We start from the raw sequence: 15,990 nt of genomic DNA on the forward strand, positions 1-15,990 counted from the left end.
AGGATCCCCCATCTTATTGGGCCACTTGAATCCAGACACATTTGGACAGTACAATTTCTCTTGCATCCAGACTGAAGGTCAAATGCCAAGCCTGAGGTTCAAAGACCGTTCTTTTTCTTGGCTTGATTATGTGATTGGACTGTCGGTGAAGATCCCAGGCCTCAATCAAGCCATGGACCGTCATTGTGCCGATTTCAGGGGTAAAATAAAATCACCGCATGGTATTCCGAAGGAGCCTTTGGCGAAGATCTTGAAGGATCGGTGATTTTTACTAGCGACCTTCACTTAAAAGGGCTCATATTGAGGTATCAACGGCATGGGAAGCTGCCGCGACATTGACCAAGTTTTTCCAAAAGATGCCATCAACACGAATAGCCGCAAAGCGAAGAAGCGGCCAAGACGGAGCGCGGGTACGCAATGTTTGTCTCCAAATACCCAAGAGCTTCTGGTCATTAAGCATCATATGCGGCTCTCTATGTTGGAAACACAGCATGAAACTGAATTGCCCCGGATAAGAAAAGCATGATCTCGTATAAGTCGGCCAGAAGGCTGATTGATGTCGGGCACCGAGGCTGTAAACTAAACGAGTCACAGCGCGAATCAATCCACGCGACGCGTCTAGGATGGCTGCAACGGAGGGCTGAAGGTGATCCAGCCCTATTTTGTCGTCGAGTATTGGCCGTAAAAGGGCACGGAAAAGCAGTATTTGAACTGTGAAGTATGAGATGTGCAAACTACCGCGAGTATCGACTGGTTCTTCCTCGGTTTCTGAGTGTGTCTGTGCTGGTGCTGGCATTTGCAGCGACTCTGGCAGTGCGCTGATCCACTGATGTAGTTGTTGACGAAACACTCGAGCCTGATCTATCAAGCTATCCAAAGACCGTTGTTGGCAGACAGAGCGGAGAGAGCTGGTGGTGCGGTTAGTGAATATAGGCGAACTCAGGGATGTCTTTGATAAAGACGGCTATGGAACGCGACAAGAGTGGCTAAGAAGGGGAAAGTCAGAACGAGTTTGAACTCACAAGAAGGTCCGACATAAATCGTTGGCAATAAGCGTGAGTGAACTAAGATGCATAAAGTAATCCGGACAACCATCATCCACCTCAAGCCCAGCTTCAGGATTCAGGTTGACCTCAAAGTCGGCCAAAGTAAGAGGAGTCACATTCCAACTATCGTAGGAAAGTATAGACTGCCGTCCATGAGTGACGGCTCGCCAACTGTGTTCAACAAGAACACACCACCACAGACGTCGCCGAAGACGAATCTCCCAGGTTGGTAAATCCCAGCCTATAGGGTCTATATTCAATCCCAAGGACTGAGCAATAGCTAGCGTTGAGCTAGCCAAAGCCCACGCCGAAGGATTCTCTGCGGAAGCTGGATCAAAAGGGTCGAAGTTGAGGAGTAAAAGAGAAGTCTGGATTGTTGATAGCCGTGGGAAGTGCATCTCCTTCTGCACACAGGCATACGCGATGCGCCATAAGTCTTCCGAAGACGGTTTGGTATATCCGTTGTCAACGCAAAGAACATCGTCCCATGCAGTAAATTGTAGTGAAAGTGCGTATATGGCGGCAAGAAGCCCGACCGAGGCGTTTTTCACGAAGAATTTGATGTCTCGAAAGACGAAGGATCGAGAAAGAACCGGGAGGGCATGGAAGATGTACCGAAAATACCTTCGAACATTAGCAAGGGAATCCGGTATTGAGAGCACATGGTATATACAGCTTCACTAGTCCCACTCCCATCTCTGGACTCACGAGACTGTCGAGTTGGATTCTCGGTGCGTGCTTGCCTTGTTCGAACATGCACTTTTCGACCGCCTGCAAGGACTGAGATACGGTTTGGCTATGGTTCTGCAGAAAATAAACAGGCACGTCTCCAGCCGAGCTTCTCCTCTGGTGGCCATCAGGAGGAACCGTATGGTCGGACTCGGGACTAGCGGCCGTATTTGATGCCATTCTATAAATAAGCCTGAAGAACTTCACTTCGCCTGAATCGTCGTACGGGTAATTTCGCAGGAGGAATGGGTCAGACTCGCCCGAAAATCCAAAAATTTGAGATGAGAAGTCAGGTTTCTGATCGATGGTCAACTCTTCCGAGCCTCCAGGCTGGCTAGAATGTGACCTTGATGGACTGTTATCAGCAGTACTGAAACCATCAATAGGCAGTAGTTCCGAAATGGTTTCTCGTCCCAAGGTGTCAAGCATGCCCTGGAAATCTTCATTGTTGAACGTGGGCCAGTCAACGCCATCATCGCGAGGCCAGCCAGTTCCGATCAGGGGATTGTCTAGCAGTGATTCGTTAGGCATACCAGAGATGTCGGATAAAAAATGATCATCTGCACTGAGCTATTAGCAAAGCTTTTTTGTGGAGCTTAGTTCACTACCTGTGCCGAGGGGTCGTTGAGATTGACTTCCATCACTCTGAGATGGGGAAACAACGAAAGATGTTGTCTCTGCACCAGCAACAGTCGTACATGGGACTAGGTCACCTGCAGTAGATCCAAAGAGACCGTCAGATCGAGGGGATTGTGATAAGCCGAAATCCTTGGTTTTTTTCTTGCTGGGTTTACGGTTGGTCTTTTCCACAAATGTGCAAGATCGCCTGGTACGCTCGCAGAGTGTACATGGCTGAGATGGGTAGGGGATATTGCAATGAACTTTGCGAGACCGACACAAATCGCATGGCCTCTGTACTTTGGAGCGATACTTTCGTGCGTTCGTGACACGGTCAATTGTCGGGGTACTATTATCGAGATTGAAAGCGGTTTCACTCCTATCTTTGCTCATTTTACCTCGATAGTATCGTGAGTTCGAGAATTGACCGTGAGGGAGGGGATTGATAAGAAGAAGCCGATTGGTGGACAACCGGGGGCGGAAAACTCTTAAGCCGGTTTTCACATCCTCGTCTTACTTTGCCCTAAAACTCGAAGGAAGTAGACTATTTGAATCCTTGAATAAGTGTAGCCCTCTTGCCAATGAATTCGCTACATTTTCCCTTTAACTCGAGCTGCAACATTATTTAAAAGCTCGTGCCTGGTCAAGCATCATGCTGCTACACTATATGTCAACCATTCTTTACTCCTTTTCACAAGGTCTTTGATTTATTTATGTAGCTTCTGTCTCGTTCATCGTGTGCTTGATTCTTGATAAATATTTGAGACATTTGTTCACTTTCCTGTCTTACGCAAAGTCGCCTCGTTTCGCGCGGAGCTTGTCATATCCTAAAACAGCGCCTAACAAGACGTTGGCACCAAGAGCACTGGACTAGTCAGCCATGATCATAAGCAGATTTTTCCAGGGCTACAACTTACCAGTCTTCAGGAGAACAATACTCCACGGGGTTGTGGCTAATCCCATTCCGAGTCGGTGTGAAGATCATGCTCGTTGGGCACCGCCGATTTGTGTAGCAGCTATCGTGACCGGCACCACTGATCATATCCCGCCACTGCTTTCCCCCGGAAATTGGATCAGGGACATCTGCAAGAACAGTTTTGGCGCTTTCTTCAACCATGGAGATGCAATCCTTGTCAAAATGAACAGCGGGACTATCGACCAGTTCCTTCCATTCGACGGTGCAGCCTCGCTCGCTATCATCGGTTGCTATTCTCTTGAATTCAGCCATGCAGTCTGCAATCATATTTTCGAGATCTTCGTCAAATGTATGGCGGAGGTCGAGACTAAAATTGATTGTTTGAGCTACAGTGTTGACAGTCCCTGGCTCAGAGTGTATGATGCCCGTCGTAGCGAGACCGTTGGCCTTCTTTGCGATCGAGTTCGCTGTGGTGATCATTTTGGCGGCGCATAGCATGGCATCTTTACGCGCATACAGAGGAGTCGTGCCTGCGTGGCTATCCCTGCCACTGACAGTTATATCGAACCATTTAAACGCTTGAACACCTTGGAATGGTCAATTTTAATCGCCAATCAGTCGAGAGCTTCTGACCTTGCACAACACCGATCTTTCGGCCTTCGTCTTCCAATATTGGCCCTTGCTCAATGTGGAGCTCGAAGTGGGCAGCAAAAGGATTGGCCTTGAATGAAGCTGGCGTTTCTCCCACATAACCTATTCTATTGAGTTCCTCTTTCATGGTCTTGCGGGTTGTGTTATCACCAGCGGAAATTTCCTTCAGATTCCAAGCCGTAGTGAGAGGAATTGCCTCGGCCCAGACAGCAGCTGAGATAGCCATCACCGGGAAACGTGCTCCTTCTTCACTGTTGGGTACGGTATTAGCCAAGTGTTCAGTATGTTATCGGAGGAAACATACTTAGTCCAGTCAACAACTCCAATGCTTCCTTCTGTCTCGAACGAGTTCTCTTCTAGTACTTTCAGTACTTCTAAGCCGGCGACAACACCGAGGATACCATCGTATCGTCCTCCAGTGGGCTGCGTGTCTAGATGGGAACCCATCATGATGGGAGGGGCATCTTTATTCTTTCCGGGACGGATCGCAAAGAGATTGCCCATTTGGTCGACGTAGGTATGACACCCAATGGCTTTTGCAGACTCAATAAACCATTCCCTTACGTCTTTATCCGAGTCCGTTAGACTGAGCCTAGCCATTCCAGTTTCCGTGGAGTCACTGATAACAACACAATCAGCATAGGTCGAAAGCCGGAGAGTGAGTACCTTACTTTCCATACGGATGCGCAGAGCCATGTTGACAGCTTGTGTGTAGCGACTCAAGCAGTCGTGTCTGGTTCACCTTGAAAGGAGAAAGTTGTGATGATGCCATATTTTCGTGTATAAATATCAGTGTGTAACAACACGGAGCAGGTGTTGAGGAATGAGGAATGCGGTTAGAGTAGTTGAATTGGTCAGACGAGAGTCTATTTAAATTGTTCACAGGGTCTTGCTAACCAAGAGTATATAAATGGTCCCCGTTGGGGGAATCCATCGCCGTCGGCCGTCCTACCTTCGATATTGGGGGTTCAACGGCCGTCGGCCACCGATAACGCTCTCCTCTCCATTGTGGACAAACCCCGTATTTACATATTGCCCTGTCCTGTCTCGGACTTACAGCTTGATTGTTCTCTTTAAGCGAATCCTGTAGCCACATTTTTCCCGCATATGTCAATGCATGAGTAGTGGATGGATAATGCATCGATCATGCATGCTTATCTACTCCGTATTCCCTTGACTTCGCCGACGGCAATCTACCCGGTACAGCTTCAAAACCCTTGGCACCGCTCTCCACACCGCTCTATACAGTGTATTGTAAATTTATTAATTACAAGTTCAAAATATGAAGCCTTTGGGCTTAACATCCCGTGCTTTGATTAGTAAGACATAAGTAATGGCAATTCAGGTATTGAAATCTTCTGCCGCTCTAGAATAGGGGGGTTTGAACCCTGAGCGCTATGGGCCTTCGTAACCCGGGGTAACTGTCAAGCTCCTTCCTATTACAGTTAACTAGTTACAGCGTGGTTTACCGTTTAATCAACAGAATAATCAATCGTAACTAGTTACATATTGTTTCAGTTACATTTCCAAATAGGCAACGATCACAGATACCCAACATCCGAGGAACTCCGATATCAAACCGACCGATATAGAGCGAGCACCGAGTCCCGACACCGACTCCCGAGCAAGGAAGCTACCTCAACAGAGTGAGGTATTAATCGACACAGAATATGGAATCAAGTATCACACCGTCCGCTGAATAAAGACTTCAGAGATCTTCATCAAGATTTTGTTCGCCGTGGGTGTTTTATCCATTCCAACTGCCATGTACACCCTGGGAGCGGTCGGTGGATCGCTCAACGCTTACATTTTAGTAATCCTAAGCAACTTTCATCTCAGATATCGAGGGTGTCATAGCGTTCCTGATATGGCTCAGGTTGTGGGAGGGAGAAATACCAAGGAAATCGTCAGTTTGCGCTTCATCGTCGCATACGTGCTGTCGGCTAGAGCAGTGATTGATGGGATGTTAGTTGGTATCAACACCTTACCCTACCAAGCAGCATGCACAGGTCAGCCGTCGTTTTGACTACGGTAGCCTCGATCAGAAAGATCATTAAACGTTCAGGACCGACACCATCACCCAACGACTGATACTGGATGCATGTGTTTTTGTTTCCGTTTGATTCTTCTTTATGTTCAGAGAAACGTATGGAGTCGGCCTAAGATTAGAAATGCTTTTGTATAGGGAGCAATCAGTCTGCCCGAGAATAACCATACAATGAGCTGCGCTAATAGATCTAGAACATGCTTCTGCACGCGCCAACAACTCCAATTACGGAGGTTGAAGTCGGCTCTCTCGGGAGCTGAGAATTGATTAATTGCAAGATTGGTCACATGAATTCCTCGATCCCGAGTTTCTCTCTCTTCTTCTCTTGCTCGCTCCATATGTTTTGTATAGTAATTTGGGCATACTATGACACCATAACGCTCCATAGCACATTGACCAAGGAATCCCCTAACTACTCCGTACACACGTTTCTCAATTACATAACTCCATTTCAAATCTCAATAGTTGACTACAAGAATAGTCGGCCTCCTACTCCGTATGCCTCGTTGTCTTTTGCGGTATTCTTTTCGGCCGTCTTTTCAGATGTACATATTCCTCCCCCTTCTCGGTTTTGTAGCTAATAGTCTAGACCATATAGAGGACCTTTCTATGTTTATCCAGGCACTGGTAACTATCCATATTTCACTGACAAATTGACCCCAAATTGACCCCAAATTGCCGGATTGCATCATTTTCCCTGGTTATTTGCGGTGCTGAAAAGCTCCGCCATGAAGCACGCCGAGCACGTCATATTGCTCACATTTGGCTCTAGAGCAGCGAGTTTTCTCTTTTTAATTACCTGAAATGGTTAGCTTGCATAGAAAAGCCTTTCAAGTGGAACAATGTTTGGAGCTTGAGATTAAGGTGAACTCAGCCGACATTTCCTAGACCCCATATAAATCTCACGATGGCTTCAATTGCCAGGTATTATTGTTCCGCTCAGTTCTACCCCATTTCAGCTTGTGGTTTCAAGAGCCATGTCCGACATATCTCCCCCGTTATCACAAGGTGTAGGGTATGGAGTCGTGATTGGTGTTGGGTTGTCATTTGCAGCAGGTAGGACGTAAATACACAACTCTTCTTATGACTATGCTAAGAATAATGAAGGAATGATATTTGTCACCAAGGCATTGAAAAGTACAGTGGGCGAAGATAATTCGAATGCTGAAACGTATGTTTTTCCCCAAGCTTCTCATCTGACTCCTTTTTAATCCCAACTAGATTTATTGTTGCCAATCGGAGAGTCAGCACGGGTTTAGTTGCCTCGGCAGTTGTATCTGTATGTGAACAAATGCTTAACAATATTCAGTGCTAACCTACAATAGTCCTGGCTTTGGAGCACTGCATTGCTGAGTGCCGTATTGGTGGCCTATCAATACGGCGTAAGTGGCCCATTTTGGTATGGTGCTGGATGCTCACCTATGATCGTCTGTTTTGCGTATCTCGGCACTGTCTGTAAAAAGCGTGTGCCCAGCGCGCACACTGTTCTGGAAATCATCAAGATGCGATATGGTGAGGACTTTACGTGTCTGTCAGTGAAACATGAAAACTAACAATTTCAAGGCACTGTCGCTCACTTAAGCTTCACCTTTCTGGCTGTGGTGAATAATCTCTTTAACACCATCAACATGATTTTAGGTGCTTCAGTCGCCATTACATATTTGTAAGTCCGGTAACCGCGCTCGAAAACACTTGTGGTCAATCGGCTTACCATGAAAGAACTGGGATGCACATCATGGCATCCACTTTCCTGCTGCCAGTTGGTGTGGTCATTTATACCCTCACTGGAGGTATCAAAGCAACGTATGTCAGATTATTTTTCAAAATATGTCCACAGCACTAATAGGGTTTGCAGGTTTCTAACTGATTATATTCACACTTTCATTATTTTGATTCTGTGTTGTTATTTGACCACCAAAGCGTTGACCAGCGTGGAGGTCAAGTCGATTGGGGGTTTGTATGATCTTGTCATTGCAGCTCAGCCAAATCATCTCGTGGATGGAAATTACCAAGGCTCGCTTTTTACCATGACATCTCAACAGGGAATTTTTTTTGGAATCATTCTTTTGGTGTCAAACTTCGGAGCTGTCATTGTAAGTGCCTCCCCGAATTACTGACGGCTTGGTGCTAATTGGGAATAGATGGATACCGGATACTTCACTAAGGCATTTGCTGCGTCCCCAGAAGGTGTCGTTCCTGGATACGTGATTGGGGGTTTATCTTATTTCAGTATTCCTTGGGCTCTTGGAACTATTATGGGGATGGTTGCGTTGGGATTGGAGAGCACAAAGGCCTTCCCAACATATCCGAGAGTAAGTCCAGGCCATCGATTCTCGATATTTGATCTTGAAGCTAAGATATTTCGAGCCCATGACTAGTACTGAAGTCACGAATGGACTAGCTTTGCCTTACGCAGCCATCGCGGTAGCGGGCAAAGGTGGCGCAGTGGCTACTCTCCTGATGACTTTTATGGCTGTTACGTCTACACTGTCAGCACAGGTCATTGCTGTCTCTTCGATTGTGGCCTTTGATGGCTACCGCACCTACTTCAACAAGAATGCAAACAATCAAGAGATAATCTTCTGGAGTCGGGTGGGAGTGATTATATTCGGCCTTGTCGCGGCAGGCCTCACTGCAATGTTCCACTATGTTGGCATTGACATGGGCTGGACCCTTTACATGATTGGTAAGCTCAGGTACTTATATCAAGGATATACTCGATGTTTCTAACATAACTCGAAGGAGTGATCACCTGCCCCGGGATATTTCCCCTGATACTGTCGATTCTTTGGAGAAAGCAAAGCCGGATCGCGGTCATTGCGTCGGCGTATCTCGGTCTAGCCACGGGCCTCGCTGTCTGGCTCGGAACAGCGCATCATTTCTATGGTGCCGTTACAGTCTCTTCAACTGGACAGACATTGCCATGCATGTACGGCACAGTGGCATCTGCAGTTAGCCCGTTACTATACTCCGTGTTGATTACATTGATTGCACCGGAAGACTTCGACTGGAAGTCGATGAGCAATAACGACCTGGCTATCCATTCTGAGGGTGAAGTTACCGAGGTTACTAAAGAGAGAAATGAAACGGGCCAGCTTTCCGAGTCAAGCCAAAGGAGATGGTCACGATACGCGTTATTTTGGGCCGTTGCTACTTTCTTCGGCCACTGGGTTCTCTGGCCACTTCCGATGTATGGTGCTAGGTTTATATTCAGCAGAGGAGTAAGTGCACTATATTTTCTCAAGGGTGGACAATGTCACTGACAAGATTTAGTTCTTCATCGCCTGGGTTGTGGTTGCTGAAATTTGGCTCTGGATCACTTTGCTGACGGTTGGATTATATCCTTTGTGGGATGGACGCCGTCGGATTCTTTTCATCGCGCGGAGACTTGTTGGGCGTTTGGAAAATGCATAATTATTTGGTTGCCGATTGAGTGCTCACTGCTTAGCAGCATCATCAGTTTTATTCCGCATAATTAGTATAAGAATAAGTCGGATGCATTTACAGCCTATATCATTGAGAATGACATCCATGGATGGTTGCAGAGCGAAGCGACTGATGATCACATGATGGCCCATTAGAACGCTATTATTTCAGCCCTGGGAGAAACTTGGCCACGTGACACGTACGTAAGACCTTTTGATTTATACTTGCTTTGCTTCGTTTCGTTACGCAATTAATATTATTTCTTTGTATAACCACTACTATAAACGATGTACTGCGACACCGGACCTCGGGATGGTCACTGATCCGATTATCTAAAGTTGACCCACACCTGAGCACCTGCAGATAGCGGATCCCCCACCCCCCGAGCTTCATCATTTATCCTTCTACGTTTCCCTCTTATTCACTGCATTTGTACCCGTGGACTGCAGTGTAATGGAAGATGCAGCCGAGTCCCTGAGCCTGACACAAATGACCGACGCTGAACCTATCCCGACCGTAATGGAGAGCCCGGAGGACTCAAGCTCAGATGTTTCAAGCTCGGAAGAACATACACCTAGCGATACGGCAGATCTACCTCATATCGTGATCCAATTGATCCAGTGCCAACATTGCTCCCGCCCTTTCCGAACTCCGCTCCGCCTACCATGCGGGAATTCGATCTGTCGGGAATGTTTGCCCGCCCTTCGGCCCCGGACAGGTATTACGTACCCCGTGACTGAGGGGAGGAATCAGGAATTCACATGCCTTTGGAAAGGAAATAAGACGTGTGGTGGGGGCCATTGTGTTGCAGATTGTGGCGCTGATGTGCTGCTTGGGAAGCTGGTTGGCCTTTTTGGAGAAATACTGGGGTCGGAGGCAGACAACGTGCCTCTGGACTCGTCCGAGGATGACGGACCGTTACTGCGCTGGAAAACCGACGGGCGGAATAAGAACGGAAGTGGGCATTTGAAGCGACATGGGTGGTTGAGGGGAATCTATAGCCTGGCACTGGAAGGCCGGTTCCCGTCTGATGCATGCGAAGTCATCTATGGAGATTCCACAACGCCAGCCGGAAGCTCAGAAGTTCAGGATCTCATTCACTTCCAAAAGCTGCGAGACAGTCTCTGCGCCGAGTTAGACTGTCAGGTTTGCTATGCACTCCTTTTAGATCCGATGACGACGCCTTGTGGTCACACTTTTTGCCGAAAATGTGTCGCGCGGGTCTTAAACCATACAGATCTGTGTCCCATTTGTCGCCGAAAGCTAGGCATTCCGAATGATCTACAGTCAGAGCCCATAAACCAGCCTGTGGCACGGTTGGTCGAATACTTTTTCCCCGACCAGATCTCAGTCAGACGGGAGACCAGCGCCCAGGATGAGACAGGCGCGGATTACGCGAAGAGCTTGCCACTTTTTGTGTGCACGCTATCTTTCCCGACAATGCCCACTTTTCTCCATGTCTTCGAGCCCAGATATCGACTTATGATTCAGCGGGTTCTCGCAAGTGGAAATGGAAAGTTCGGCATGGTCATGCACAACCGGCAAGGCCGGGTACAGCCAGGTCAATTACATGACGCACCGTTTATGCAATACGGAACGCTATTGATGATCGAGCGATATGAGCTGCTTCCAGATGGTCGCAGTCTCGTGGTGGCTACAGGCGTATCGCGGTTCAAGATCGTCGACTCGGGAATGCTGGATGGCTATTATGTTGCCAAAACAGAGCGCGTAGATGACATCTCGCTCGCAGAGGAGGAGCGATGTGAGTCGTTGGAGACCTCAACAGGCGGTGTAAATGCTCTGTCAGAAGGGAATGAAGCTGATCCTCCGTTAGGCTCAATGCCAACTCAACAGCTACTCCTCTCAGCAAGAGAGTATATCACCAACCAGCGCAGATATGGGGCTCCTTGGCTGCACCCGCGCGTCATGCTAGCATATGGACCCATCCCTACAGATGCAGCCCGCTTCCCATGGTGGTTCGCAAGCATTTTGCCCATCTCCGAAGAAGAGAAATATCCCTTACTCGCCGCCACAAGTGTTCGAGAGAGACTGAAACTCTCAGCAAAATGGGCGAGACAACTTGAGGCTCGAGACTGGTAGGTTCAACATCTCTTCTCCCCATTAGATGCTATGCTGATATTTCCGATTAGGTCTACTCGCTCATCACTCTACTCTGTCTTATGACTATCCGTCCCTCTCCTCATCTTCTGCATCATCCCTTTAGCATTGCGGCCATTGTCGGGATTTTTCACGTCGATATCGCCGCAAGTATTCACGTCATTGACAATGTACTCTTTCTCTGTCTCCGTCTCGTTTGGTAGCTCCAAATTTTCGTTCCCCGGTCTTAGCTCGCAAATACCCAACGAACGTGATCAAACCAGCGACAGTGGCCAACAGAAGCAAAAAGACGAAACGTATGTCTCCCAGGGATTCGTGATTGGCGCCTTCCTGGCCATCTTCTTCGCCCAGGTTGGGGTTAACTTCCTGCATGCTGTTCGAGCCGGCAGACGCAGACGACGGTTTATGGAAATGCAGTTTCCGCAGCCCTTGCCCCAGCGGGATCAGGAGCAAGACCGTGCCTTCAATACAGATCCTGGGATCAATACGAATGCTAGAGAGGAAGGTGCACGAGATGATGCGGAGGGACGCCCCGTCACAGGAAACGCCCCTAGTGTTGGATAGGGGGATCCGACTTATTTGATATCTAGCATTCCCAACTTGGTACGAAAACTTATTTGGTACATCGCAAGCAATATACCCTCTTTTATTTACGATATTTATGTTTTATGTTTTCTTTTTCATTTATCATCTGGCATTTTATCCAAGACTGTACATAAAAGCCTTAATTGGGGCTGGATATATTCATATCCATGTCTTCTTGCACCCCAAGCTTTTTGACATCAGCGCCTGTTTAACATATGGATATACGACTCCATGAAACCCCTAGGCTACGGTTCTTACCGGTTACACCTTTCATTCTTATGGGATGGGTTACATAGCAACAAGCTTGGAATGAACACGGATGGATCGGGCCGACCCGCTCGAAAGTTTAGACTTTCGCATCTTAGCCCACGGATGGTAATTGTTAGTGTTAGAGAAGACTTCGTACCGAAGAATGCCGGAAGGCCGGCTGCACGTAGATCCACAGAGAGTACTACCCATTTTTGAAGTAATTCCTCTCCCGTTTTAGTCAATGTATAGCAGTTTGCAGATGTGAAGTCACGCGTTAGTGAATACCACGTAGGCGTGTACGACGTTGAAGGTGCGGGCTAATCCACGAATTGAAGAGATTTAAAGGCCTGGATAGGTACTAAGATCCCACCCTCTTTCTCTACTAACTTTGTAGATGATTGGGAGCGAATTGGTTGAATTAAGTAAGCGTTAATTTATGGCGCGTTTTGGGTGGGTCGACCGCAGTTCGTTTACCGTTGGATTAGTTACGACGTTGATTAGTACTAAGCTAACCTGTTTAAGTAATATGGGGGCCGAATTCTCGAATTGTATATTTTGTACAGGCTAGTTTTTCCAGTAGAGAGCTTTAATCAATTTCGATTAAAGTATACCACAGAAGATAGAATATTGTAATGAAGAAACAGGCCATACTAATTAGTGAGATTTTTCCTATTTGAGTGATCGTAGAGATATAGGGATTGGGTTGCTTGGCGAGAACCGGGTACTGTCTGGACACTATTTTAGACTATATCGGGTAAGGCGCCGTCTAGGTACCCGCTGGCACGTAAATTACTACGTGGTACTACTTACGTATCAGGTACTCCGGACACATCCATCCATGGGGCCACGGGGTGAACTGCGGACCCCCGGAAGAACTTCGGAATTCTGTAGGCTCCCAATATTGGGGGCCAATGGGATATATGCCCATGGTACGGCCATAATTTGTGTTTGTGCATTCTCCTTTTCCTCTCACCATGCATACGAACACTGTTTAGATCATATGGTCTATCTCAAGAATGCACATCGTTGACTACCTCGTGCTAAGATGCCGACATTTATGGCGCACTTCCCTCAAACGCAGTCTTATTGCGATTGCGTTTAGCTTTGCATTGACAATTTTCGTACTTTTACGTTGGCCAAGAGAGCAAGCTACTACAGCACAGCGCAGCCCAACAGTCTATGCTTCAAGGTATACTTGACCATCTAGACTGATAGGGCTTCTGGAGACATCCAGGCCTCGCTTCATATGGCAGTCTTCGTGCAATCGCTAACATACCCATCTCTTTGTAGTAGAAGAAATGCCTTTTATTTAGGATCTGGCGCTGCTGGTGATGGGAATGGCCTCGGTCAGCTTGTTTTGGAAACTTCGCAGGAGCCACTACCCATACCTTACGATCCATATCCCGAATATAACAGCGCTACATGGAACGACACGTGGAAAGGATCTTACCAGCAGTGTGTTGGTCCAAATGGTCTAGTCCTGGATCGTAGGAATGCGGAAACAGCTATGAAAGGGTTTCGTTGGAACCAGTCAGGTATGGAATGAGGACAAGCCTATGGTGGCATACAGTAATGCAGCGAGCACTGATAGCATGCTAGGTTTTCCGATGCCTATGTTTGGATCGTACGAGGCGTGGAAGCTTGATCGGAGTCTCTGCACCGACCGATATTCTCGGTATGCGCCGTACGGCTATGCAGACGAAACAGACGAAGCAGACGAAGACAACAAAGGCAACAATGTGAAGTGGCAGGATGTGAACTGGGCCACTTTGCAACAAGACTGCTTGCATCGCAATGAAAACCGTTATCAACCTTCGAAAATTGGCGAGAAGATGTGGACTCTTCACAAGGAGCATGATAAAAAAACAGATGAACATCGCTGGAGCGGAGAGAAGATGCAGACAGATCGAAACAACGCCTCTGCTATTCTCAAATCACGCACCGCGGTAGTCCTGCGTACATGGCTCGGCAGGGAATACACGGAAGATGATTTTTATTATATCCGGTCGATGATAATGGAGCTATCACTCTTATCCGGTGCAGAATATGAGGTTGTCCTTTTGGTTGATGCAAAAGATATTGATTTGCCTCACCCAGCCGATACGGTAGGCTTGGACAGTCTGAAAAAGTCGCTTCCGCGGGAGCTCCAGGATTTGGCAGTATTTTTCAACGCAGAGATACTAAGAGACTGGTACCCGAAGATCGACGTTCACGAGTAAGATCGCATTCTAGCTCTCTTCTATACTGCTTCAGGCGAATTTCGAAATGTTAATAATTTCTAGGGCCATACTTCAATACTTTCAGCCAATGCAGATTTTCTCGCGGGTGAATCCACAGTACGACTTCTTCTGGCAGTTTGAAATGGATTCGCGTTATACCGGACATTTCTATAACTTTCTCGAGCAGGCAGCAGATTTTGCAAGACAACAGCCTCGTAAGAATCTGTGGGAGCGTAACTCATACTTTTATATACCTGCTGTCCACGGGAGCTGGGATAACTTCATCGATCAGGTAGACCAGAGCATGATAGGTCTTGATAGTATCTGGGGATCACGGCCTGCACAAGGTATCGAGGTTGGAAATGAAGCACCTGAGCCGGTGCACTCGGACTTCAACTCAGACTCGAATGATGATGATTTTTGGAGCTGGGGCGTAGGTGAGGAAGCCGACGTGATCACCTGGCTGCCTCAATTTGACCCTCAGCATACCGACTGGCCCTTTGCTGACCGGGTATATAACTTTCGTCAAAAGGGACGTACTCCGCGCCGGGCATCAGTTGTCGCTATGTCCCGCGTCTCGGCCCGATTACTCCGGCTGATGCATGCGGATAAAATCGAAAAAGGTCTAGGATTAGCATCTGAAATGTCCCCCACATCCTGGGCTCTTTATTATGGGTTGAAGGCAGTTCAGGTTCCTCAGCCCATTTACCATGCGCACGAAACAAATCCGATTGAGCTCAATCTCAGAGCTAATTCAGGCAAGCCTGGCAAGATCAGCGCTGGGCGGGATAGTATCTGGAGCTGGAACCAGCACAATGACATTCTGATGAAAATGTCTTACATGTTTGGGTCTCAATTCCCTGAAAAGATTTATCGAGCCTGGTTAGGTTACGATGATGCAGAGAAAGTGAGTTTGCTGGCCCTTTGACTTTCCGTTGATATTCGCTAATAGTATTCGGAAGGGGGGACGTCATCGCCTTTGCTTGCCTCCGATGTTCTTACACCCGGTGAAGAATACAAAAAGATAGTTGGCCCTCATTTTGAGGCACCAGATCTTAAACAAGAAAGATCACATTCAACTAAATAATGAAGATGGAGAAAGAAAGAAGAAGCAAATTGTAAAGTGGGAAGCAGCCAGTTGATATAGCTAATCACTTTGCAAACGTTGCAAACATCAAATCTTCTCGCTTAGATATCTAGCAAACAATCTAATATAGTAAACAATGCAAACAATGAGCAAGCAAGCAAACGAACAAACATGAAGCATATGATAGCAATCTATCGTAGATCGATATTAAGTATTCGACCTGATGACGATTCGAATTTTGTCCAGCGCTATCTCTTGATTTAGATTATACACATACAGAATGATCAAGAGGATAAAAA

At 47.2% G+C, this 15,990-nt stretch overlaps 5 protein-coding genes across 5 annotated transcripts; 3 read left to right on the top strand and 2 right to left on the bottom strand.

Annotated features, from left to right (window-relative positions):
• Window positions 1-295: 295 nt before the first annotated feature.
• On the bottom strand, window positions 296-2,786 carry LCP9604111_7043 (transcriptional regulator family TF; the record flags this gene model as incomplete). Its single annotated transcript, XM_039075032.1, has 4 exons — window positions 296-908; window positions 1,023-1,670; window positions 1,720-2,335; window positions 2,384-2,786. 4 exons carry the CDS (start codon window positions 2,784-2,786, stop codon window positions 296-298), a joined length of 2,280 nt encoding a protein of 759 aa, XP_038927045.1.
• Window positions 2,787-3,179: 393 nt separating this feature from the next.
• Window positions 3,180-4,732, bottom strand: LCP9604111_7044 (M20 family metallo-hydrolase; the record flags this gene model as incomplete). Its single annotated transcript, XM_039075033.1, has 5 exons — window positions 3,180-3,258; window positions 3,311-3,896; window positions 3,943-4,211; window positions 4,265-4,579; window positions 4,632-4,732. 5 exons carry the CDS (start codon window positions 4,730-4,732, stop codon window positions 3,180-3,182), a joined length of 1,350 nt encoding a protein of 449 aa, XP_038927046.1.
• Window positions 4,733-6,984: 2,252 nt separating this feature from the next.
• LCP9604111_7045 (uncharacterized protein) lies at window positions 6,985-11,617 on the top strand (the record flags this gene model as incomplete). Its single annotated transcript, XM_039075034.1, has 13 exons — window positions 6,985-7,063; window positions 7,115-7,178; window positions 7,229-7,286; window positions 7,333-7,519; window positions 7,571-7,670; window positions 7,727-7,810; window positions 7,863-8,100; window positions 8,149-8,319; window positions 8,375-8,693; window positions 8,750-9,228; window positions 9,281-9,301; window positions 10,274-11,529; window positions 11,584-11,617. 13 exons carry the CDS (start codon window positions 6,985-6,987, stop codon window positions 11,615-11,617), a joined length of 3,090 nt encoding a protein of 1,029 aa, XP_038927047.1.
• Window positions 11,618-11,719: 102 nt separating this feature from the next.
• Window positions 11,720-12,115, top strand: LCP9604111_7046 (uncharacterized protein; the record flags this gene model as incomplete). Its single annotated transcript, XM_039075035.1, has 1 exon — window positions 11,720-12,115. The coding sequence occupies one exon, from the start codon at window positions 11,720-11,722 to the stop codon at window positions 12,113-12,115; it is 396 nt and encodes a 131-aa protein (XP_038927048.1).
• A 1,862-nt stretch (window positions 12,116-13,977) lies between these two features.
• Window positions 13,978-15,532, top strand: LCP9604111_7047 (DUF3405 domain-containing protein; the record flags this gene model as incomplete). The annotated part of the gene is made up of 2 exons (XM_039075036.1): window positions 13,978-14,600; window positions 14,668-15,532. The coding sequence occupies 2 exons, from the start codon at window positions 13,978-13,980 to the stop codon at window positions 15,530-15,532; spliced, it is 1,488 nt and encodes a 495-aa protein (XP_038927049.1).
• Window positions 15,533-15,990: the final 458 nt, after the last annotated feature.

This window comes from Penicillium roqueforti, assembly GCF_015533775.1.
Source record: "Penicillium roqueforti strain LCP96 04111 chromosome Unknown scaffold_20, whole genome shotgun sequence".
Classification (NCBI taxonomy): domain Eukaryota; kingdom Fungi; phylum Ascomycota; class Eurotiomycetes; order Eurotiales; family Aspergillaceae; genus Penicillium; species Penicillium roqueforti.